A 23,990-nucleotide genomic window follows, 5' to 3' on the forward strand; every position below is an offset into this window, starting at 1 on the left:
GGCCCGGCCGGGCCACGCCTCCGCCGCCGTCGCACTCACTGTCCCGCAGGCGGCGTTTGAACTCGGGGTCGCCACGCCGCTTCCGGTCAAGATAAACGCAATAGCCTAGGAAGACGACGGCGCCACCGGCCGCCAGGGCCGCCAAGAGGCCGAGGAGGGAGCGGACGGTGGGCATCCGGCCGCGGGCTTCCCACGAGCCAAGCGTTGGGTGCTGGCCGCCGAGCGCGGGGGGCACACCGGCCGGTAGGGGGCGTCAGCGCGGCGCCCATCCAGGCCTCGGGCCGCCTGTGCGCCCGGCCAGAGGCGTGCGGAGCCGCGCGTCGACGCCTGGTAGGCGACAGTGGACACCGCGTCCCAGCGGACGTGTGCGGCGGTCACCGGCCACCGGGTGGCAGAGATCTTTTGGAATCCAGGTCTGTCGCACTCCAGATTCTGAACCCCTTACTCAAACGCCGCCGTTACCCCCCCACCCTGACCCAATACACACTTTCACGGAATCTGATGGGCTGGCGTAATGGGTCCCCCGAAACCTCTTTTCCTTCAGCTGCAAAATAAGTTGATAAGGTCAACGTTGATGGTCTCCTGGGTCACACAGCTGCCTGAACATGAATAGTGTCCCCCAACCTGGGATTCTTTGTCCCACCTCCTTACTTCTCACCACCGGCTCCCCATAACCTAGCAATCCATAGACCCCCCCCCTCCCCGAATCCTCCCCTCCCCCCCTTTGCCCAATAGCTTCAAAAAGGAGGAATTTTGAAACAAAAATACTTAGTCTGGAAGAAACGTTAATTTGCTGGACTGGGTCTGCCAGCCAGAAGTCCTAGAACAAAAAATGGACTGAGACACCCACATACTGGCCCACCTGCTTTCCCTTCTAATGGTTTTATTAGCAGCAGACACCGCCCAGACAAGGGAGGTAAGACTTTATCCCAAATGCCAGAGTTTTCACTTTTATACTAAGCCAAAGAGAATATCACCTCGGTAAGAAATTTTAAGAATGATACTTTTTTTTGTTTTTTTAGGTTATTCAGTCAGTTGTTACATGTGTATAACACATAAGCATTTCCCTGCACTCAGTTTTTTTTTTTATTTTATAACAGTTTATTTTTACATCATTTTGTAATTTTTTCTCCATCCCAGTTGTAATCCCTGCGGGTTTCCCATCACCAAGTCACCCGTGTGCCGTCACCATAATCCCGCCCTGCACTCACAATTTAAAAAGCTAACATGTGTAAGTTGCAGGTAACTTGTTTTTTTTTTTTTTTTTTGAGTACTGTTTCTTCCAGTTATAACTCAGCCTTTTTCTCTGGGAACTTTGGTTGTTGTCAAAGCCGAATGTATACACAAACAGAAGGAAGGATGGCATTAGCATCTAATGTTACTGGTGACTTGAGAGTGATTTTTGGTTCAGAATCTTGATGGGGAGTTTAGCCCAGCTCCCAGTGATTTTTCTACACCCTCTGCTCGAGTTTAAAAAAAAACACTCTGCTGATCCTACTTTACTATCTTCACTTCTCCTGGGCTCATCATTAATTCCTGTAGTGAGAGAAGGTTGAGGCCAGGGAAAGCTGTAGACTAAGTGCATGTTCAGAGAAACAATAAACAGTGATATGATGAAGGCAGGGGAATTATTTCAGCAACTAGAGATAAACATGACTGAAGTTGAAATAGCCACAGAAACCAGGAGAGAATGTCATTGAAAAATTTCAAGCATGTTTTTATGGTTAAGGTAGATTCCCAACCTCCCTCAAATATAGATACCACTCTTGCTAAATTGCTGATTGGAATTTCTATGAAACTTTGATCATTACCCACATTGAAGTAAACATTAATAATTTGGTCATTACCCAAATTGAGGTAGACATTAGTAATTATCACAAAAGCATAGTTCTATGCTGAATGGTGGCTCTTTCTTTTTTTTAACAGCTTTATTGAGCTATGAATTATTATTGAATTGGACATTTCTTTTCCCTGTGTCCACGGGATGGGTGAACATTCAATAACCTTTATTCATAGGGGAAACAGTACTGGGGTTTAGGATTTCTTTTTATTTTTTTTACATCATTCATTGTGTGCATTTTTCCATCTCAGTTGTAGTAACGGTGGGCTTCTCACCACCAATTCACCCACGTGCCATCACGACAGTCCAATGCACACTTCCCACTCCAATTTTTATCCCATTTCCCTTTCCACCAGATAACATGTCTCTGCTCTGGTTTATAATTGTTCATTGTTTGTTTTTACTTTATTATATTTGATTCTCTTTCCCCCACCTCCCCATCCCTTATGCTCCTGCTATGAGTGAAACCATCTGGTATTTTTCTTTTTCTTTCTGGCTTATTTCACTAAGCATGATCCCTTCCAGCTCCATCCATGCTGCTGCCAAAGGCATGCGTTTATCTGTTTTGATTATTGAGTAATATTTCATTGTGTATATGTATTGCATCTTTTTAATCCAGTCACCTATTCTCAAACATTTGGGTTGATTCCACATCTTTCCTATTATAAATAATGCAGCAATAAACATGGAGGTGCAGGTATCCTTTTGAATCGATGTTGTGTTCTTTGGGTAGATGCCTAGGAGTGGGATTGCTGGTTATATGGAAGCTCTTCTTAGCAGTTTGAGAAACCTCCAAACAGCTGTCCATAGTGGTTATAACAGTTTGCATTCCCTCCAACAGTGCAGGAGAGTTCCTTTTTCTCCACATCCTCACCAACATTTGTTGTTGCTAGTTGTTTTAAGATGTGCCATTCTCACTGGTGTGAGATGGTATCTCATTGTGGCTTTAATTTGCATTTCCCTTATTACAAGTGATGTTGAACGTTTTTTCATTAAATTGGTTATTTTTAAAGTGTATGATTAGATGTTTCACATAAGTGAAACGATCACCAACATCTAGAAATCCTTATCTATTAAAGACCCCTAAAGTTTCCGCAGATTTTGCAGAAATATATTATCTGCCAATTTGTTTTTTTTTTCTTACTCATTTTTAAGATTTATTCACATTGAAATATTTGGCTCTGGAGTTCATTCATTTTAACTACCCTATAGTTTTGAATTAATGTACCACAGTCATTTATCCATTTTTCTGTCAATAGGAATTTAAGATGGTTCCCTTTCTTTGGTCGATACAAACCATATAAATTTCTTTGAGCATATATGATATGAGAATACACAGCATAGGGTATATGGAGCTGTTGGGACCAAGGGCAAAGGAGGGTGTCCACCATTACTAGGTATCATTAATTTACATTAATATTTCAGTGTGTGCGAGGTTCCATTTTTTTTTTTTTTTTATGCATACAGAACTAGGGTATAGGCCAGAGGCATGGGGGAGGAGGATGAGAAGATTCACCAAAGACAAAGTGTGTGAGGAGGCGAGCAGGCAGAGTAACTGCAATACCCTGCCAAAGGGAGCAGTGGGCAAGACAGGAGAGGTCTGCCGTGCCATGTGGGTCACCTCCCTCGCTGGGGATCAAACTTGTGTTGCAGTGGGTGTGGATAGCTTCATAGTGCCGCGCTTTAACCAATTGTGTCATGAAGGAGGGTCCTCCCATTTCTTTATATATTTTATATATTTCTTTCCAACACTTGGAAGTTACTAGGTATTAAAATCATTAATCATTATGGAAATGCAAATAAAGAGCACAGTGTAATACCAATACACATCTAGCTGAATGATTTGGGTGGAGGAGTCCCTAAAAATATGGAGTGCTGGCAAGGATGTAGTGAACTAGAACTCTTGTATACTGCTAGTAAGAATATGAGATAGTAAGTCATACAATCTAGCAATCTCACTCCTAGATTTACTCAAGGGAAGTGAAAATGTATATTCACACTAAAATCTATGTGAATATTTATTGTGGCTTTATTAATAATTATTAAGTGTCTTGGCATAAAGACATTTTAAATTGTAATGCACAGATTTTATTTGAAAGCAGGTTGGCTACTGGTGAAAGAGAACTTCTTAGAGCAATTAGCATGTGGTGAGAAAGGTGCCCCAAATCTGAATGCATTACAACTATCTTGTCAAAATTTAGCAATTACAGGACCAATCCTGGAGATGATGACTACATCCAGGAAGTAGTTAATTCTAAAAATCACATGAGTTGCCCAGACACATTCATCCTTGGAAAACAAGAGAAACTTCAGAAAGGTGTTATCCTTCATCAGAGACCAAGAAATAGTACTATGAAAGATAATACCTATGTCTTGGAATATAGATGAAAAAATTAGTTACAGGATTTGCAGATAAAATATAGGCTTGCCCAGTTAAGTTTGAATTTCAGGAGTCATTTTTGAATGGGACACATTTATACTAAAAAATTATCTGTTGTCTGACATTCAATTTTAATTGGGTGTCCTATATTTTTAGTTGCTCAATCAGGTAACTCTAAGTTGGTGAAATGCTTGAGTCTGATAAGTCTTATTTAATGCAGGTTAGCCTTACAAAGAAATCCAATTACTGCTGCAGAATAATCATTTATTATATTTACATGGAAGTTCCTTAACTTTCACAGTAGAATTCTTCAAAATAAATTTTTCAGAATACACATTACAAAGTGAAGATAGCTTCATCATTATATTAACTATAATCCCAAAATTATAAACACTGCCCTTCTTATTCCATTTAAAAAGATATAATTAGTATATGTGAATAAAAAGTTAGTTTGTGCTTCTGAATAAGGAAAATATTATAATAAAACGTGAAAGACTAAGAAAATATTTTTATTCTGAAACATTAAGCAAGTACTTGTTGGAAATTCCTTACCAGTACAAACTCCATTATAAGAGTCTAATTCACTATTGTAAGTCACTAATGATGCGCCATCACATATGTAGTCTTCATGTAATAGGATAAAAATATGTGTATAACTACATGAAAATAATGCAGGAAATGGAAACAAGGAGAATGAATACGTCATCAACAAATAGTTAAAATTGGGGATTAGAATTTTAAGTAAGTCTCTGCTTTACACTTTTCAAAAAATATTCAGACTTTTTTTAAATAACTGGCTTTGTACACGAGGCTCATAAATAACATTAAACAACAGCAATTAAATGATAATTTTTCTCAAATTAGGTAAACATTAGTTTTTGACCATTCTTATTATATAGACCAGGCACTTTGTGGGCTATATCTATAACGAAAGAACTGAACATTCCTAATACGGTAGAAAGACACATGTGTAAGTAAACATGATACAAGGCAAGTTATTAAATAAAGTAAGCTTCAACCTTGCACAAGATTAAAAATACTTTCAAAGCATGAAAGGAGGGTGATATTCTGTTGGTGGCTCAGGTACTGTAAGCTTTATGGAAAAGTGGCTCTTGACATAGTTCTGGACACATAGGGATAAAAGTGGTATAGCGAACAGGTGCGGGAAGGTCAGAATCAGGTGTAAGGTTTGGGCAATGCCTGAATAGCTCTGCTTGATCTGGCTCTTGTTTCTTCTCTCTCAGGTCTGGCTCATTACCACCATTCTCTCCTCACCCCTGTGCTTGGAGCACTCAATTCTCCATTGCTCTCCTCTCATTTGCCTGACCAATTCATTTTTCTTTTAAGATTTTAATTATTTATGCATACTAGAGCTGGGGTGTAGGCCAGAGGTGTGGGAGGTGAGAGGATCCACTTCACCAGAGTGGGGAGAACAGTTAGACTGAGATACACTGCTAAGGGGAGCAGCAGATGAGACAGGAGAGATCTGCTGCACCATGTGGGTCAGCTCCCTGGCCAGGGATCAAACCTGTGCTACAGTGGCTGCTGATACGTTGATAGCGCTGAAACTTAACCTCTTGTACTACCAGGGAGGCCCTTGTCTAACCAATTTATAATCCTCACTGGATGGCTTTACAGTTGCTTTCTGTCCCAAACATTCACAGTCCATCTATACTTATCAGACCTGCAGTGAAGAATTTATATGTGTTAAATGTTGAATATCTACCACAGTAGGTTATACATTCCATGGTCTTGCTCACTGCTGTGCCTCCTGGCCTTAGCACATAGAAGATTAATAAATCAGTGATGAATGACTTCTCCTAATAGTTTTTATATGTGGTTGAATATAGCTTTAAATATTTTCACAATGTTGATAGCTGTGTTAAATTATGGGGCTAGAAAGGTACATTGTAGGTCTTTGAAGAATGGTATATAAAAGCAAACAAATAGCTTAATCCATATAGATTTCCATAACGTAAAGCAGTTTCATAGAATACATACTATGTATGTGCTTAAGTACAAACATTTTTCTTAGTGAAGGACAGAAAAGCTAGTAAAATAACACAAACAAAAAAAGCATACAATGGAATGCTAAAACAAAAATCTCCGTAATCCTCAAATAACTTGATTTTATATCCACTTCAGATATATCCAGCTTCCTTAGGCAATGTAAGAGCTATCTATTCAAAGCTTAGCTCTACTCAAAATACAACCAACATTTGATTTTAGTATGTTATCAGTATTCACTTACTTTTACAGTTCTGTCCATCCCCAGGTAGAAGTGTCCATAGATAGATCCAATTCAGTGTACATAATTTTGCTCTCTGTAGCAGGTCCATGACCAGATTTATATCAATTAGATGGGACAGTATTCAAGTTGATTAAGTACTTATCTCAATTACTCAACTAAAAGAAATTTTAAAAATATCTGATGTGTAAATTTCAGTTGCCTCCTAGCTCCGAATGGATTAGAATGACACACTTTTCATTTTTATAATCAGTATTAGAAATATTTTATTGTGAATATTTTGAATATGCTTTGTTTTGTGAAGTCTTATTTTCCAACTGTAAGATACTGGCACTTTAGGAAAAAAAAAAAACAATCACTTAAATGAAAACTAAAAATATTAAGCCTATGTTTAAAACATGGCCTTTATTAATACTGCCCACTGAGCTCCATTTTTATTTTACATTGAAATACTTCTGTTTTGCAAAGAAAAGACAGGAAAGTGCATTTTACAAGAGTACTTTTTTTTGTTTTTAATTCTCTGCGAAAATGGAAGGAATCTGAATCACAAGTTCACAATGTAGTAAAATGAAATTAAGAAACATGATTTCAGTAATGCTATGCCATCACTAGTGTTTAGCTCTGACTTTGTTCTTGTAAATCAGATCCTGAAATACAGTCTAGAGCGTCTAGGTTTTTACTCTACAGCATATTAAACACAGAAAAGGAGGTTTAAAAAAAACCCCTTTCAATGTACAAACATGAATTTAAAAACTGATTTTAAAAAATCACTTTTTTACATAATGTATATGGCAAAATTACTTTAAATACATGATTTTGGAATTATTTACAAAATGTATCAGTCTGTGGAACAATTCACAGACAAAGCATACATAGCTTTACTTAGTTGTTGCATCTCAACTTTGGGAGATATAAATTTATTCGGCAGTACAGCAAACATAAAAACTGTGACAAAGTATCTTAAGGGCAACCAAAAATTTCATCCTCAAAACAGTTTAAATACTAGGACTGCCAAAGTTTCTAAATGAGGACATACTTTAATGATCAGATGCCCATTTATAGATCTATACTGTTTGAAGGACTGAGATAGAACTCCCTTCAGTGCAGGTAGAGCTGCTGAATGCAACCTCCTGTAAAAGGGACAGCTGAGAGCTACTGTCATCCAAAGAGTGAATTAACCTAGAATTTTTCTTTTTTTCAATTTTATTAATATTTTAAAAAATACATAAAAATACAACATCCAATGTCTGAATAAATATATTTAACAAGTTGCAAGATAATACCTTATTTTACACAAAATTTTCAGCTTTAGAAATCTTGTTAAATAACTTCATTGTTGTTATATATTTCATTTTTGTCTTTTTGTAACAAAATAAAAACTCTGAAATTACATAGAAAAAAGACAAAATATTTTTGTCAAGGGATAAGATAGTCCACTGAAAACTTATTCACAATTCCACTGTAAACATTAATAAACATTAAAATATTTGCATAATTGTGTGCTCAAAAATCCTATAAAAAGTGGAAGACTTATTACAACTGTAGTTTTCAGTCAACTACACTTCCTTTCACAATTTATTTTGTCCCATTTACACCTTTAAACCTGGGCACACTGCTGAACATATACTTTGGCAGTTCTAAATAGCAAGTGCTTCCACAAGAAAAAAACAAAAACAAAAACAAAAAAACACCCAACCTAACAATAATAAGAAAAAAAAAAAAACACAACATAAACCCCCTACTCACCAAGTGTTCAAATACATCTTAGTGAAAGTGCAGCAGTAACTATTCAGCTGAATAATATTTTGATGTTTATCATGTGCACTTGCTTGTCTATGATTCCTATAATACCTGAAAGCTTTATTATACAAATACAAATTTGCTAAGTGCCCTTTTTCTATCTTCACAAAAATGAAAAAAAAAAATTAGAGAGGAAAAATTATGACAAATATGGCAGGTTGCCTAACCTTCAATTATTAATCAGCTTATTTTTTGCAACAGAAAAAAAAGAAATGGGAGTAGATACAATCCAGCTTGGAAAAGTATTCAGGATATACTTAGCAATGTCAGACCAGTTGAGTGCTTTTCTGTGGTTGTATTTCAGGGTTTGGGGATTTATGTCCATGGCAGCAAACTGCTGGGGAGGCAGAGAAAATATTTATCACCTGCATTCTACAGCAAGTACATTTTGTGGTGGAGATGAAGATGAGGGACTCATTCCAGTGTCTGACGAAGCAGATGACATGGAGGCTCCTGCATGAGACACTGTAATCAAATAATTACATTAGATTCCAAAATGAACACACAAAGATATCAGCCACTGGCAAACTAGAAATTAAACTTAACATTATTCACTTCAAATATAGTCTGCTTAAATGGTCCATGAAGTAGAACGAATTGTTTGCAAAAATCCCTCTTGGCTAGTTAAGTAACATGACAATTAAAAACAGGCACCATAAAATATGAGACTAAAGGTATATAAACTCTTAGGCTCCTACTTGAACGATCTCAGAAAAAGGAACTACCTTGTCCCAAATCAGACACAAGTCCAAACAAAGATAAATGCTAAACGCTTGCTATAAGGAATTCCTATTTTATCTGTGAATCATGAACCACAGAGAATTCCTTTATCACAGAGAATTTCTTATAACCAGGTAATCATTGGTTTCCTATCTTTATCCTACCCCAACATTCCTACTGATGGACAAATCATTTCCATAAAGCTCCCTCCATCACATATGATACCATCACATAGAGGAGCAACATAAAGTATGGCTGTATGATTTTCAAAAAGTCCTTAAATGGCCTTACTATAGGTAGTAGGCGATTTGCCACTTTTTGTTTTTACTTTTTCTATGTAAATCTCTCTTATCTCCCATCATCTTTGCCCAATTTTTCCTATTTTAAAGTTTTAATTTTTAAGTTTTTCTGTGTGAATGTGTACTACCAGTATGGCATGTTGTAACTCACTGCAATTAATCTAAAATATATGCCAGAAGTTACTCAGTGCCTCACTTTAATAATCAAAAACTTATTATCACCTTTAGGAAATTCAAAGCAGTTGAGGTTCTCAGTAAATGTTTTAATTTGTTAATTTCCTCCACTTATGTTCACAAGTAAAGAGTTCTTGCAATTCACAATTTTTAAAAAAAACTGTATACATTTATTCATACAGAACTGGGGTACAGGCCAGAGGTACAGGGGGTAGAGAGAGGATTCACCAGAGACAGAGTGAGGAGCAGAACAAACAAATTAGCAAAGTACACTGCTGAGGGGAGCAGTGGATGAGACAGGAGAGGTCTGCCACGCCATGTGGGTCAGCTCCCTTGTTGGGGATAGAACTTGTGCTGAAGCAGCTGCAGCCAGGTTCACAGTGCTGCACGTTAACCCATTACGCCACCAGGGAGGGCCCATATTTCACAATTTTTAAGAACAAACACAGAAAGCCTACTCTTTCCAGCAAATTTCCAGAAATTAAGAACTGCTAGACTTGGAGTAGCATGATTCAAGAGCACATATGACACAGGTCATTCCAAGTAATTGTTCATCTCCTAATTCTGTAGTAAGTGGAAAGCATCTCTTAAGATGGGCAAGTCTATTAGGTGATTTACTTTTTTTTTTTTAAGGATTTATTTCTTTATGATTACAGATCTGGGGTACAGTCCAGAGATATGGGGGGTGGAGGGTAGGGGTAAAAGGATTCACCAAAGACAGAGTGGGGAACAGAACAGGATGATTGCTGAAATAACTGAGAGAGAAGCAGGCAGGTCATGAGAGGTCTGCTGCACCAGGTGGGTCACCTCCCTGGCTGGGGATCCAACTCATGATGCAGTGGTTTAAGAGAACCTCATAGTACTGCACTTTAACACACTGAGACACTAGGGAGGACCCTACTTTTGTTTTTAAAGAGACATCCCTCCTGGTAGCCTCTTCTATCACATCCTCTTCCTGGAACAGTTGCTGTCTAGGCCTGCCAGGTTGTTGTCATCATAGAGCTTCCAGTCACTGTCATCATGAATTATCCTTGATTTTTTCCTCTTGTAGGACTGCCTGTTTAAGGGATCTCATGCTGTCTTTTTTTTAAGATTTATTTATTTGTGCATACAGAACTGGGGTACAGGCCAGAGGCTCAGGGGCGGTGAGAGGCTTCACCAGAGACAGAGTGGGGAGCAGAACAGGCAGATCGATGAAGTACACTGCTGAGGGGAGCAGCGGGCAGGTCAGGAGAGGTCTGCCCCACCATGTGGTCACCTCTGGGGCAGGCGGGAATCGAACTCATGCAGAAGTGGCTTTAGATTCTCAGTGCTGTGCTTTAACCCGCTGTGCCACCAGGGAGGGCCTCATGGTGTCTTTTTAGTTTTGCTTCTATTGACAGATCTTAGTGGTATCACTGAGTAGCTAACATGGGATACCTGATGCCGAGACCCATTTATTTTTGTATGTACCTATATATGGGAAACTTTCAGAATCTTTATCAATAGTTTCTAAAATTTCATGATGTATTTTGCTGTGACTTTCCCCACTATTTTTTTCAATATTCTAACTCATTTTTTAGTTCAGGAAATTTTTCTTACAATATTTTTTTTTGATGATAGCTTTAGCTTATGTTTATTCTGTGATTCCTAGAAATTTTGTAATCCAGAAGTTAGATCTCATGACCAGATCCTATTGTTTGTCATAGAAATTCTCTCTATTGCCTTTGTGACCTTTTATTGGAATTCTTCTAACTTTATTGTCTACGACTTACATTAGATATTTATTTTAATTTTAATTTTTAGTTTTTAAGAGATTCTTATTTTCTAAATTTTAATAATAGTATTCTTTTGTTTCAAGGTTGCAATCTTTCCTACATCTCTGGATATTAATTTTAATTTTGTGCTTTTGTATAATATGTTAGGCTTTTACAAGTTCCCTTTTTATTCTTTTTAGTTTGGTTTGTGTCTTTCTAGAGAGGCTTTCATCAGATATCTGGTCTTGTAGCTTTCATATTTAAGAGACTTTAAAATATTTAAAAGGACATTTAAAAACTATGCATGAATAAGTAGGGTTTTCAATGATGGACAATTCACTTGAACAACTGGCAAGGACTTTGCTTTTGGGTGCAGGTCAAGAACCTCTCTAAGGGTCATTAGAATATTTCTCTTGGGTTGGCCAGTTTCTCTAGAGGATCCTTTGATTTTCTCCCAGGAATGAGCATAAGTTAGGATACTAGCTTTCATGAAGACAAGAGGATAAGTTCTTTAATTGAAAAAGGGATAGAAATCCTATTCAGTATTGCAAACTTTTGCTCAAGATCATTTACGGTTTAGCACTTAAACTTCATCTTGTTCATCTTGTTCCTGAGTCAACAAACTTACTAAACTCTCTCACCTTCCAATAAATTAAATCTGCTAGAGTTCAACAGAAAGGTAATCCTGCATAACAGGTGGGATAAAAGAATCAAATTTCTCCCATTTTCAGCATAATTCCAGATCCCTCCCTGCCTTAGAGCTTTTTTGGAGTTATGTTGTAGGAAATAATTTGCTGCTTCCTGTTTAACCTCTCTGCAAATATAACAGCCCCTTGGTTTTAACATTCTCTCATCTGCTAGGACAGTACAGTAGTCCACCTTTCAGTTTCTAAAAGACAGGCTCTTTATACCAATGCCTACATTTGGTCATTTCATTTCTTATGGCCCTTATAATATACTGCCCCACTAGAGATATGTTAAGATCTTTGAGATCAGTGTCTCATACATCTCTATACCACCTAGTTGAAGGCCTACCATAAGGTATGTATGCATTAGTGTTGTTGAGGTGAACTATTTTCAACAATATTAGCTTAGGAAATGACTTAAGGTTCCAACAAGCTAATGTCCTTGAGGATAAGCCAAATGCATATTCATTTTAGTAACTTCCATAAAGTTTAATATAGTGCTTGTTAACAAACAGCCAAAAAACACTGCACAAAGAAATGAAATTCAGAAGTAAACTTTCCATAACCAACACAATTAGTAAAATCACAGTCTGTAGAACAGTTCATAGTACTTTTCAAGTAACTCATTCTATCAAATTCAATGACTGACTCACTACAATGCCAACAAACAAGGAATCTAAAAACAGCAGTAAGTATATACTATTTCCAAGTAGTGACAGACCTCTATATTCTTGTGACAAACCTTTATCTTTTAAAATGACAGGATACAGATTTCAAAAATAGGGGGAGAAAAATTTTATTCAAATTACCTTCTCTGTCTTTCTTTTTTAATCTTTTCCGCCTCCTGTCGATGGTTGCAACTTCAGACTTCAGAGACATGTAATATTTCCGGATTTCCTGTAGTTTTTCTTGGAGAAAAGAGATTCTCTCTGTACTGTTCATATTTTCTAATTCATCTAAAAGGGGGAAAAAGTTAATTTGGATTTGTGGGGGAAAAAGTGGCAGTTCTATTGAAAGTCTAACTCATAAATTAATAAAAAAAAAAACCCTTTACTCACTGAAACCTACTATATTATGCTAACTAATGTTCTATAAAAAGGGGAGCCATTCATAAAGTTTTATATATGAACTACTTAATGATATGTTAAAAGTGAACAGAAAAACACACATAGAAAATCAGTATACACCAATGCTGCTCTGCAGTTGTAATTATTTACCTAGTTTCTGTGTCTCAATGTTTCCTCTCATTTATTAATTACTTGCAATTGTTGTCATTACCAGAAAGGGTGTTTTAACTTCACTCACACACACACACATACACACAACATATCTTACTTCATAATTGGAGACCCTACTTCAGTCAAATGTTTTATCTGGTATTATGAAAACACATGGATTTGTATTTAAGATAACAAGTTAAAGTTAGTGATAAGACAATATTTAGAGTATATACAAATAAATTAGTTTGCTAATCATTATTCCTCTTCTTAAAAATTTTGTTATATACCATTTTATAATATGCATTTAAGATTTTTATAAGCTTCTTACTGAGTTGAAAGCTCCATTTATATGTCCGAGGAGATGAATTTGGATGTTTTTCTCTGTGTTTTTCTTTTTCTCCATCTTTGATGTGAGGAGATATTCTTGCAGGAGATCGTACAAGTTTCTGTGGCTTAGATACACTAAGATGCTTTACTGGTGTACATTTACTTGAACTGTCAAGAACAGGAAGATCTTCACTATCACTGCTTTGTCCTATAAGAAGAAAAAAATGACTGAAATTACAAATGATAAAAATGTCAAATACTAAATGCAACAAATCCAATAATCCTACAGAAATAAATGCACAAAGTTTATAACAGTAAAAAAAATAAGAGAGGTAGGGGTCTTAATGTCCACCAAATGGACATGGTTAAAACTTAAATACTACTGAATACTCTGCTAAAGTTAAAAAAAAAGTAATCTAGGGCCTTCACTGGTGGTGTAACAGGTTAGAGTACAGCACTGGGAGGCTCTCCCCAGCCACCATTTCAATCCTCAGCCAGGAAGCTGACCTTGTCTTGCCTGCTGCTCCCCTCAGCAGTGTATTTCAATCACTCTGCCTGTTCTGTTCCCCAGTCTGCCACTGATGAATACTCTCACCCCCTGCACCTCTGGCCTATACCCCAATTCCTCTATGAATAAAAAAAAAAAAAAACTTAAAAAATAAAAGCTAGTATTCATAAGATCAAAAATGGCAAAATATCCAATTTGTAAATGAAAAACCAAAATTGTAAAACAATATGTATAGTATTGCCCCCATTTGTTTAAAATCAAACACAGAAACAATGCTGAAACAACCCAAACTATGGCTACACTAAAAAAGCACCCAGGGCCCTGAGAAGTTAAAGCCACTTCAGCATGAGTTCGAACCCTGCCCTGGAGGTGACCCACATAGCACGGCAGACCTCTCCTGACCCGCCCACTGCTCCCCTCAGCAATGTACTTCAATGATCTGCCTGTTCTGCTTTCCACTCTGTCTCTGGTAAATCCTGTCACTGTCCCTGCAGCTCTCTCTGGCCTGTACCCCAGTTCTGTATGCATAAATAAATAAATCTTTAAAAAAAAAAAAGATCAAAAGTACACATCTGGCTTTTTACAGAGAAGAAAATGTGAGCAGATACAAGTGGCTTGACATCCTTCAAATTTAAATAGACATGTTTTTGGTCTTCACTTAATTAGTTAGAATTCTCTATACATTTTAGTTTAATGTTTTCAAGCACTAAACTCTATTGGCACTTTATTTGCTCTCAAAAGCCAATCTTGCTTTATCCTGAGTAGGCAAAATTGAAGGTTATTCAGTTTCTCTGCTTTGTCCCTCCTGCATCTGTTCTTTTTGATTTTTTTTCCCTTCTAGACTCAAAAAGAGGAGTCTGTTTCTGGGTAAACCAATCTCTTCAACTAAACTCTTGAAACCATCCACTACCAGTTAAACTGTAATTTCCCAGTGTCTATTATCCATATTCTTATATCTTAAAACTATCTCTTTTCCCAGAGCCTACCAACATGCTTATCTTTCCCACCCTTACAGGTAAGAAAAGGAATCTTCCTGCTTCAGCAGGTACTGCTTTTCTTCTCTCTAGGGTCAAATTTCTTGAAAAAGGAATTCTTTTCCCCCTGATTCACTTTAAATAACCACATATCTCCTTTCTTACTAGGATCCCAAATATTACTTACCATATTCAATAAATGTATCTTAATGCTACTTAAATATTCTATAGCATTTGCAACTTTTTTCAAACCCACTCCATTTACACAGCCACTTGCAATTCTTCTAAAAATAGACTTTGTTTTTAGTTTATTTTATTAATACTGGATACCACTAATTCAACATTCCCTGAATGATTCTTCCAAAACCCCGCTACTACTCCTGCATTTCATATATTGGCTAAGTCCTAGTTATTTTATTTCCCATTCTCTGAATAAAAAAGTCCTACTTATTTTATTTCCCCTGTTACACGTAAGTACTTTTTATTTCTTATAAACAAGAACATTCTCCTTGTTAACAACAAATTACCCTAAAGTCTAGCAGTTTGAAACTGCAAATATTTAATGCACAATTCTTGAGTACAAAATCTGGGAGCTTTTGTGTGACTCAGGACATCTTGAGAGGTTGCAGTGATGCTACTGGCTAGAGCTATAGGCTCCATAAACCTGACTGAAGCTAGAAAGTACATGTTTCCAAAATGATGTGCTTATTTGCATGTATGATGTCAGGAGGCCTCAGTTCCTTACCATGTTGGCCTCTCCATAGATTGCTTAAATGTTCTCACAACATGGCAGCTAACTTCTCCCACAGCAAGTGATCCAAGGGAGAGTGAGCAGGAATCTGCAGTACCTTTTATGTATTCTTGCAGCTGGCAAACGATTATTTCACTAAATTCAGCCCATACTCAAGAGGAGGGCTTTGAGTATCATCAAATTTATGGCTGTTTTTAATATGAATGATACTCTAACAGAACCATAACAGAACCACCAAAATTAGAAAATGAATGCAGACATATTTAATATTATTTACTCAGATTCTGCACAAGTTTCTCTATTTGACCCAATAATATTCTTTATAGCAACAGGATTCAAGTGCAAATTACATACTGAACGTAATTGCCACATCTCATATGACTTCTTGAAAATGGAACATTTGCTCTTTTCTTGACTATCACGACTTTTCCTTGACAATATTTTAAGTCACATGCCAGTTATTTCATAGCATATCCTTCAGTTTGAATTTGGTGCTGATTCATCATGATTACATTTAGGTCATACATCTTTGACAAAAGAATCACAGCTCTGCCACTATCTTGTTGTATCTTTTCAGGTGGTACATGATTTCAATTTGGGCCATTACTTTGATCATTTGGCTAAAATGGTGTTCATCAGGCTTACCTACTATAAAGTTACTCATTTTCCCTTTGTAATATCTGCTACCTTTCCTGTCTGATCTCTCATCACTCTTCCTCTACATTCCAGACCTATAGCCCAGGCACTAGTTCCATGTGACTGAGAAAATAGGTTTTCACTTGAAATATCTTTTATGTAGCGCCCTCCCTGGTGGTAACAGGTTAAAGCATAGCACTATGAAGCTACCATAGCACAAGTTCCATGCCTGGCCAGGGAGGTGACCTGAATGTGTGGCAGACCTCTCCTGCCCTGCCTGCTGCTCCCCTGAGCAGTGTATTTCAGTACATCTGCCTGTTCTGCTCCTCACTCTGTCTCTGATGAATCCTCTCAGGCCCTCATACTTCTGGACTTTACTCCAGTTCTTATATGCATAAATAAATAAATCTTTTAAAAAAGTATCTTTTATATAAATTCAGTGTTTCTTCCTTGGAATATGTATCCATTATAACTTAAAATTTCCCTTTTAGACTTGTATGAAGGCATATTTAGAAGTAAAAATTGTCAAAACCAACCATTTTATTTCTTTTGTAGCCTACAACTCAATTTTATTCTTTTTTTTTAAGGTTTATTTATTTATGCATACAAAACTGGGGTACAAGCCAGCAGTGCAGAGGTGGTGAGAGGTTTCACCGGTGACAGAGTGGGGAGCAGAACAGGCAGATCCATGAAGTACACTGCTTAGGGGAGCAGCAGGTGGGTCAGGAGAGGTCTGCCACATCATATGGGCCACCTCCAGGGACAGGGATCGAATTCACACTGAGGTGGTGGAAGCCAGCTTGCAGTATTATGTCCCAACCTGTTGCGCCACCAGGGAGGGCCCTTAATTTTATTCTTTATTGCAGAAGTCTATTTTACATTGTAAAATATTCATTAATTTACTAGTTCCCTTGCTGGTTTTAGTATGTTCTTTACTTACCTATGTTTTCAAATTACCAGGATACAATCTAGAAATTAGCTTTTCTCAATTAAAGGAAAATATTCCATTCAGAAATACAAGCAATCTGCTTTTAATACTAAAACAAATGTATTTAAGATTACAAAATGTTTTTCTAATATTGAATTGTTTGAGGTAAGTACAAATAATACAGCTGACGAACTTTAAATAAAATTGACAAGCACCTTCAGATTAAGTATTAATGGAAATTACTATTTTCAGAATATAACAAATCTATTTTAAACTCAGACAAATAATCAAGCTAACAAACAGGTGAAAATTTTAACCCTATGCTAAAAGCTACAATTGAAAAGCACTAACCTGTCCCATTTTTTTCATTTTTGGCAACAGCACTTGTTCGCTTTGGGGCACGCTTTTGCTTTTTTGCCAGTAATCCACTATTTCCATCACCGGGTCTTTTCTGACCTGAAATAAGGGGAGAGAGCTTGAAAAAAAATCAAGAGTATGTGTATTTATTCACCTGTCTATATTAATTTGGCTACAAAAAATACTTCTTTTTTTAAAGGGAGGGATGACTGAAAAAAGGAAAATTTCCTAAAACTCAACATACTGATTTTGGCTTTAATACAATGGTTAATTTTCTCCCTAGAAAGTCCTTACCCTTTTCTCTGCTCTCTCTCTCTTGAACAGTTATGCTACAGGTACCAGAGGCAACGTTGGCTTCAAACCCGTTTGCTGATTCCCTCTCACAGAGACCTTCTTGTGATTCTTCAGCTATACTATCCACTTCAATGGTTATGTCACTCTCGCTTTTTATACTTCGAGACTCATCTTGACTGAGAGTAAGTGGTGAAGCTACTGAAAAGTTATGCTGTACTGCAGAAGGTAGTGCAGATGGAATAGAAACAAGAGAGTTGGACTCAGAACTTTCAACCACTACATCTTCAATACTGGTCTTATCCTTTTCATCCAAATCATCCAAATCGACTTCATGGCAAACCAAGGTTTCGGGTCCAATCAGAGGCATTGCATCCTCTTCCTCTTTCAGTGGAGTATTTATTGTTTCTTCTACTGGACTCTCAAATTTTTCACTAGTTAACTCTTGAGTGCATTGGTTTGACTCAGCTGTTAATGACGGCATTCCTTCATTTTCTATTTCAAAGTGTTGTTCAAAATTTAAGTTTTTAGTTCCCACAGGTGCAACACAATCACCAGTCCTTTCTTGGGATGCACTATTTGTTATTTCCATTCCATTTTCAATTCTTATTTTTTTCTCTGGTGATGATTGTCCTAGTATTTTCCGTTTCATCTTTTTTTCTTTTGCACACTGATCAATTTCATCTTCAGTAGTAGAAGAAAAGCTTTTACTGTCTAATGAAGATAATTCTAGACTCTGAGCTTCTGTATGTGGTTCATTTCCTGCTTCATCTTGGCTGCTAAGTGATGAAATCTTTATAATTTCTAAAGGAAGATCTTTTGTCTTGCTTCGTCTTCCCTTTCCTTTGGGAGATTTTTCTGCCTCTTTCTTAACTTCTTCTACTTGTTCCACTTTGTTCCCAAAAATTTGTACTATTTGTTCATTCTCTCCAACTTCTAACTTCAAGGTTTCTAAAGGCTGCATTTGAGTCCTATCATTTTCTTTTAATATATGTGTAGTAATCTTTGGATTTTCTTCAACTAGTTTATCATCATTTAAATTTTCATTTTTTTCTAGTTCTTCTTTAATCTCAGGAGAAAGTTCTTCATTCATTAAATTCTTTTCCAAAAGGTCTTCTGTCTCACTATCAGATGAACAAGAGTCTGCAACAGGAAATATTGTATTACTTAGAAAAGTTTTCATCTTAAGTACTAATGTAATTTTATAATAAAAATTCTACCAGAGACAAACAAACCTTTTATCATGTAATCCTCAATACCTTCCTATGGAAATTTCTAGGATAAACTATAACATACACTGGTGCCAAAATGGGCGAATGATTTAACAAATGATAAACTCATGCCATTCCCAGCAACATGGATGGAGCTAGAAGAGATTATGCTCAGCAAAATAAAGGAAAAAGAAAAATCTTGGATGGGTTGACTTAAAGAAGGACTATAAGGGAACCAAATAAGAGATCAGGAAAAATACAATAATAACAGTAACAATAATAATAAATGAAAAAAATTAACAGGCAACTATCAATCAGAGGTACTCTGCAAGGGAGGGGGAGGTAGAGAGATCAAAATAGGGAAGGGACTGTTGTGATGGTTCATGGGTGAACTGGTGGAAGGAATTTTATGGGTACTACACCTGAGAGAAGAAAGTATGCATTGTTCAAAAATGAATAATGATGTGAAAAATAAACACATTTAAAAAATTAAAAACAAAATTAAACTGCATATAAAATGTATAGAAAATATTAGTATTTCAATTCTGTAAAATGCCTATTTTACAGTTTTCATGAGTATCATACTTAGGTTAGAAAAAAATCAAAGGACTGCAACTGAGATGAAGTTAATATATTAAGTACTTTAACTATGGATGTAGTAGATGACTACATCTAGTAAGTGTGATGGCCACTTGTGTCCTCAGAGAATAATAAAACGTTCTGTTTAAAATGATTCTGGAATTCTACTCCTTGAGATATACCCAAAAGAAGTAAAACCTCTAATTCAAAAAGAAACCTGCACTCCTATGGTTATTGCAGCACTATTTACAATATCCAAGATACAGAAACAACCCAAACACCCAAAATAGATGAGTGGATCAAAAAGATGTGGTGTACATGCATGAACACACACACACACACACACACACACACACACACACACACACACACACACAGGAATATTACTCAGCTATCAAAAACGACAAACCTATGTTATCTGCAACAACACAGATGGAGCTGGAAGGAATTACACTAGTCAGAATTAGTCATAAGGAAAAAGATAAACAACGAAACAATGCACAGTCTGACATATATGTGGAATATAGAGAAACCAAAAAAAAAAAAAAGAGTCAAAACTAGCAGCTAACCATAGAGCTGAGGCATACTACAAAGGATGGTTCACTGATGATAAGGTGAAAGGAGAACTCTGGCCACTACAATGATGTAAGAAAAAATAAAATGATTCTGGAAAGAAGAGATGGACAAAACGAACTATTAAAAGACTGATGTATGGGCAAGCCACCATCTTACAAAAGAAGTCATTCTGTTTTAAGTCAAGACCTTTTAAAATAGTAAAGTTGGACCATAAAACTGTGTGTGAGTTATATAAAATACAGAAGTTGTTCCTTCATGGTGCTCAGATTCTAAAGTCAAAAAAGCAAAATTAAATGGATTTTATTAGTGAAAAGGTACAGTTTTTTTGACCATATACAGAATTTAGAATTCATTTGTATCTCATGTTATGTGGCAGTTAAGCAACACTACTATGCATAATTTGATAGGGTGTGCACTGCCAAAGGGCATGCAATATAACAGGGTATCTTTCAACTTCTGGACAGCTCACATTTGTGTATTGTGACAACCTTCCAGCAGATGTCAGTAAAGAGGAGAAAGGATGCCCTTTCATAATTTGCAATCAAGCATATGCATTTATAACCAACGCTGTATTTCAAAATAGTTTTTCTCGTGGAGAAAAATGTTTCTATAAGACAACTATTTAATGTTTTTTAAATTCATAGAAAATATACACATAGAAAAGCAGGTCATCTATACTCAGCACAAAATATTAAAATATGGTCATCTATACTCAGCACAAAACACGCCTATACCCATTTAGTTTGTGCTCTTTGAATAACAGTCTCAGCTTTGTTTAAAGATCCCAGGTGAACACTGCATTACAGGAGACACTTGTGCATGCTTTGAAGGACAGTGCATCACACAGTGGCTGCTTGGCTTGTCAAGCCACCCTGCATTCAAACTGAATACTCCTGCCATATTGACAAGAAAAGGTATTCCTCAATCAAAGTAAAACATTATTAAAAATTCAAGCAAAATGATAAAGCAAATCGAACATTTTCTTCAAGTCAAATTTTGTAGTTTAAATATGAGATTAAATACCAAGATGATTTTCTATGACTCTCACACAAATGAGGTTTTATTATTTATATTATTGATTTTTTAAAAAATCAATGATCCTCAAATTGAACACCTTCCATTTCATTTGACAAAGGAGAGCTGTCAGGAATACTGTTGTGAGCACTTCTAGTACCTGATTTTCCTTCACTGTTTGGAGTCTTAGACAAAGCATATAGCATGTTCGATGAAAGGGTAGATTTTAAAGGAGGTCGTCCCCGTTTTGACTTCTGTCTCTCCTCATCTCTCTTTTCATCCTTTTCACTGTCTTCTTTATTCTGGATTAATAACAACACAATCTATGAGAAGAGTCATACCTTATAAAAAACGAACATTTTTATTTATGCAAGGAAAATTTTATCACAAAGGTTAGTTACTTTATAAATGCCTAATTGCTTACAAAAAAATAAAAACAGCTTTCAAGCATATTTGTACTTAATGTGAATGAAAATTGAGCGTGGATAAGAGTTTAAGTTGCTAGTAAATTATGCTTCAAAATTTTAATTTACTACTAGCATCCTACATTTAAAATTGTCAGATTTACATTTTTTAAGTTACCGTTGTTTTGAAAAATAAGTCATGGGGTCGGTGTATAGCATGGTGATGAATAATAATAATGTGTTATGTATTTGAAAGTTGCTAAAAGTAGTAGTAAAGTTCTCACAGGTGAAAAAAATTGGTTAAAAAAATAGTTGTCTTTAAAATCCTAAAATCTGGCAACTCTGAGTCTACATTCTGCACTAAAGTGGTTACTTCAGGTGAGAAATAAACTAACCCGCTCCAGGTGAGAAATGACATAAGTCATCTTTTATTTTTGATCGTACTTTTACCCTTTTCCAAAATGTAGTTCTATAGGCATTTGAGTTTGATGTATGTCACGAGTCTCTGGTTTTCACCTTCCCTCACATAATACAGAAAAGTGTTTAGTTTTTTTACTTTTTCAGCTCTGGTTTATCAGTGAGAAAAATCATAATTAACTCAAAAAGGCAAGGTGATTGTTGCAACGATAAGACAAAATTTATTTAAAAATGCAATATGAATACTTATATCTATCAGAAAAAATATAAATCTGTGTACTTACTTTCACTTTTTTCTTCTGTTTTTTCTTTGGTCCACCTTTGTCCAAAGGCCATATTATCCTGTCAGCCTTCACCCATTCATCATACCTTAAAATAAATAAATCATAATTTCACAAAAATAACCTGTGATGTATCCACCAAACAAAAACAATAGTGAGACTGACTTTTTTTTTTTTAAGATTTATTTATTTGTGCATACAGAACTGGGGTACAGGCCAGAGGATCAGGGGCGACGAGAGGCTTCAACAGAGACAGAGTGGGAAGCAGAACAGGCAGACTGAGGAAGTACACTGCTGAGGGGAGCAGCGGGCGGGTCAGGAGAGGTCTGCCGCGCCATGTGGTCACCTCCGGGGCAGGCGGGAATCGAACTCATGCGGAAGTGGCTTTAACTTCTCAGTGCTGTGCTTTAACCCGCTGCGCCACCAGGGAGGGCCTGAGACAGACTTTTTAAAAAGTTTTATAGTTGCCAGAATGTTGGAGGGCAAAGGGGTTGGTTTGCTGGTAAAGGACAGCCACTGTACTAGGCGCTTTCTATACCTGCCACCAAAAGGACAAAGCAAGAGAATTTCTTAGAGTGAACCAGTGCAGAGAGACTCAATAAACTCTTAAGAAGACCCGAGATGACTGAACTGCTGTAGACCTGTTTAACAAAATAAGCTATTCTGTGATGGAGACCAAGTTGTGCAAAAATAAGGTAAATTCAGATTTGTAAAATGATCATTCCAGTATTTTATGAAGTCTTTTCCAGTTATAATTCTTCCCAGAACTCTCTAGCCTCTAAGTTAATTCTGTTCAAGTTCAAAACTCACTTCCTCTATACTTTTTAAGATGTTGACATTACTTTTGAATGTCAATAGTCTTAGAAATTAAATTTTCTAGAACTAAATAACAATTCTTACATTATGAAAATATATAGGTATTTACAGAGCTCAAACAAAATCTAAATATTTAAACAAAAAATGTAGATAATCCTTGCTTTAAACTATATTAGGTTAATGGGAACCATATTCTTGCTTTGTAACCTAGTTACTATAAAGTTGTACAAAATAAGAACCTGATTTCAGGTGCTTTTGGTTGATATGGTACCATAACTACCTAAACTATGGTTTGAACTCTTATTTCCTCCTGGATTAACCCAAACTCTAAAAAGTTTTAAAACAGGACAAGCTATGAACATTTTTGCCACATTCTGAACATTAACATAAAATGTTCATAAGCTATGAACATTTTTGCCACTCTCTGAACACATTAACTTCCAAATATGTTAATGCCTACAAATTTGCGAGGCACTGTATGAGGAAGTACAGACAAAAGGAAGGCTCTTAAATAACTCACAGTTTGGTAAATGAATGACAGACATATAGTTAAATCAAGTGTAGTCTGATGCAGTGAGAGAGTTAGTTATCTGGTACAGGCTAACAGAGAAGGAGTAAGTAACTCTACAAAGCATACTAGTTCAGTCCACACTAGTCTGGTGACCGCAGCTTAGCGTTAGGGTACTTCCAGCATAAATGTAGCCAAATAGGGTTATTCTAGGGGGGTCGGTGTATAGCATGGTGATGAATAATAATAATGTGTTATGTATTTGAAAGTTGCTAAAAGTAGTAGTAAAGTTCTCACAGGTGAAAAAAA

At 36.4% G+C, this 23,990-nt stretch overlaps 2 protein-coding genes across 2 annotated transcripts in view; both read right to left on the bottom strand.

The window, feature by feature from the left end:
- TOMM20L (translocase of outer mitochondrial membrane 20 homolog (yeast)-like) overlaps positions 1-201 on the bottom strand; it is an 8,107-nt gene extending 7,906 nt beyond the window's left edge. Inside the window, exon 1 of the mRNA XM_004681831.1 lies at positions 40-201. Within this exon, the coding sequence (XP_004681888.1) occupies positions 40-175 (136 nt within the window). The 5' untranslated portion in view covers positions 176-201. The remainder of the gene's footprint in view (positions 1-39) is intronic.
- A 7,506-nt stretch (positions 202-7,707) lies between these two features.
- The window catches only part of ARID4A (AT rich interactive domain 4A (RBP1-like)), a 60,068-nt gene continuing 43,785 nt past the window's right edge, over positions 7,708-23,990 (bottom strand). Inside the window, exons 18-24 of the mRNA XM_004682089.2 lie at positions 22,361-22,445; positions 21,416-21,557; positions 17,879-19,018; positions 17,579-17,683; positions 13,432-13,638; positions 12,693-12,839; positions 7,708-8,733 (exon numbers count right to left, since the gene is read on the bottom strand). Of these exons, the coding sequence (XP_004682146.1) occupies positions 8,630-8,733; positions 12,693-12,839; positions 13,432-13,638; positions 17,579-17,683; positions 17,879-19,018; positions 21,416-21,557; positions 22,361-22,445 (1,930 nt within the window). The 3' untranslated portion in view covers positions 7,708-8,629. The remainder of the gene's footprint in view (positions 8,734-12,692; positions 12,840-13,431; positions 13,639-17,578; positions 17,684-17,878; positions 19,019-21,415; positions 21,558-22,360; positions 22,446-23,990) is intronic.

Source organism: Condylura cristata, unplaced genomic scaffold (assembly GCF_000260355.1).
Source record: "Condylura cristata isolate star-nosed mole 26May11 unplaced genomic scaffold, ConCri1.0 scaffold00013, whole genome shotgun sequence".
Lineage (NCBI taxonomy): Eukaryota > Metazoa > Chordata > Mammalia > Eulipotyphla > Talpidae > Condylura > Condylura cristata.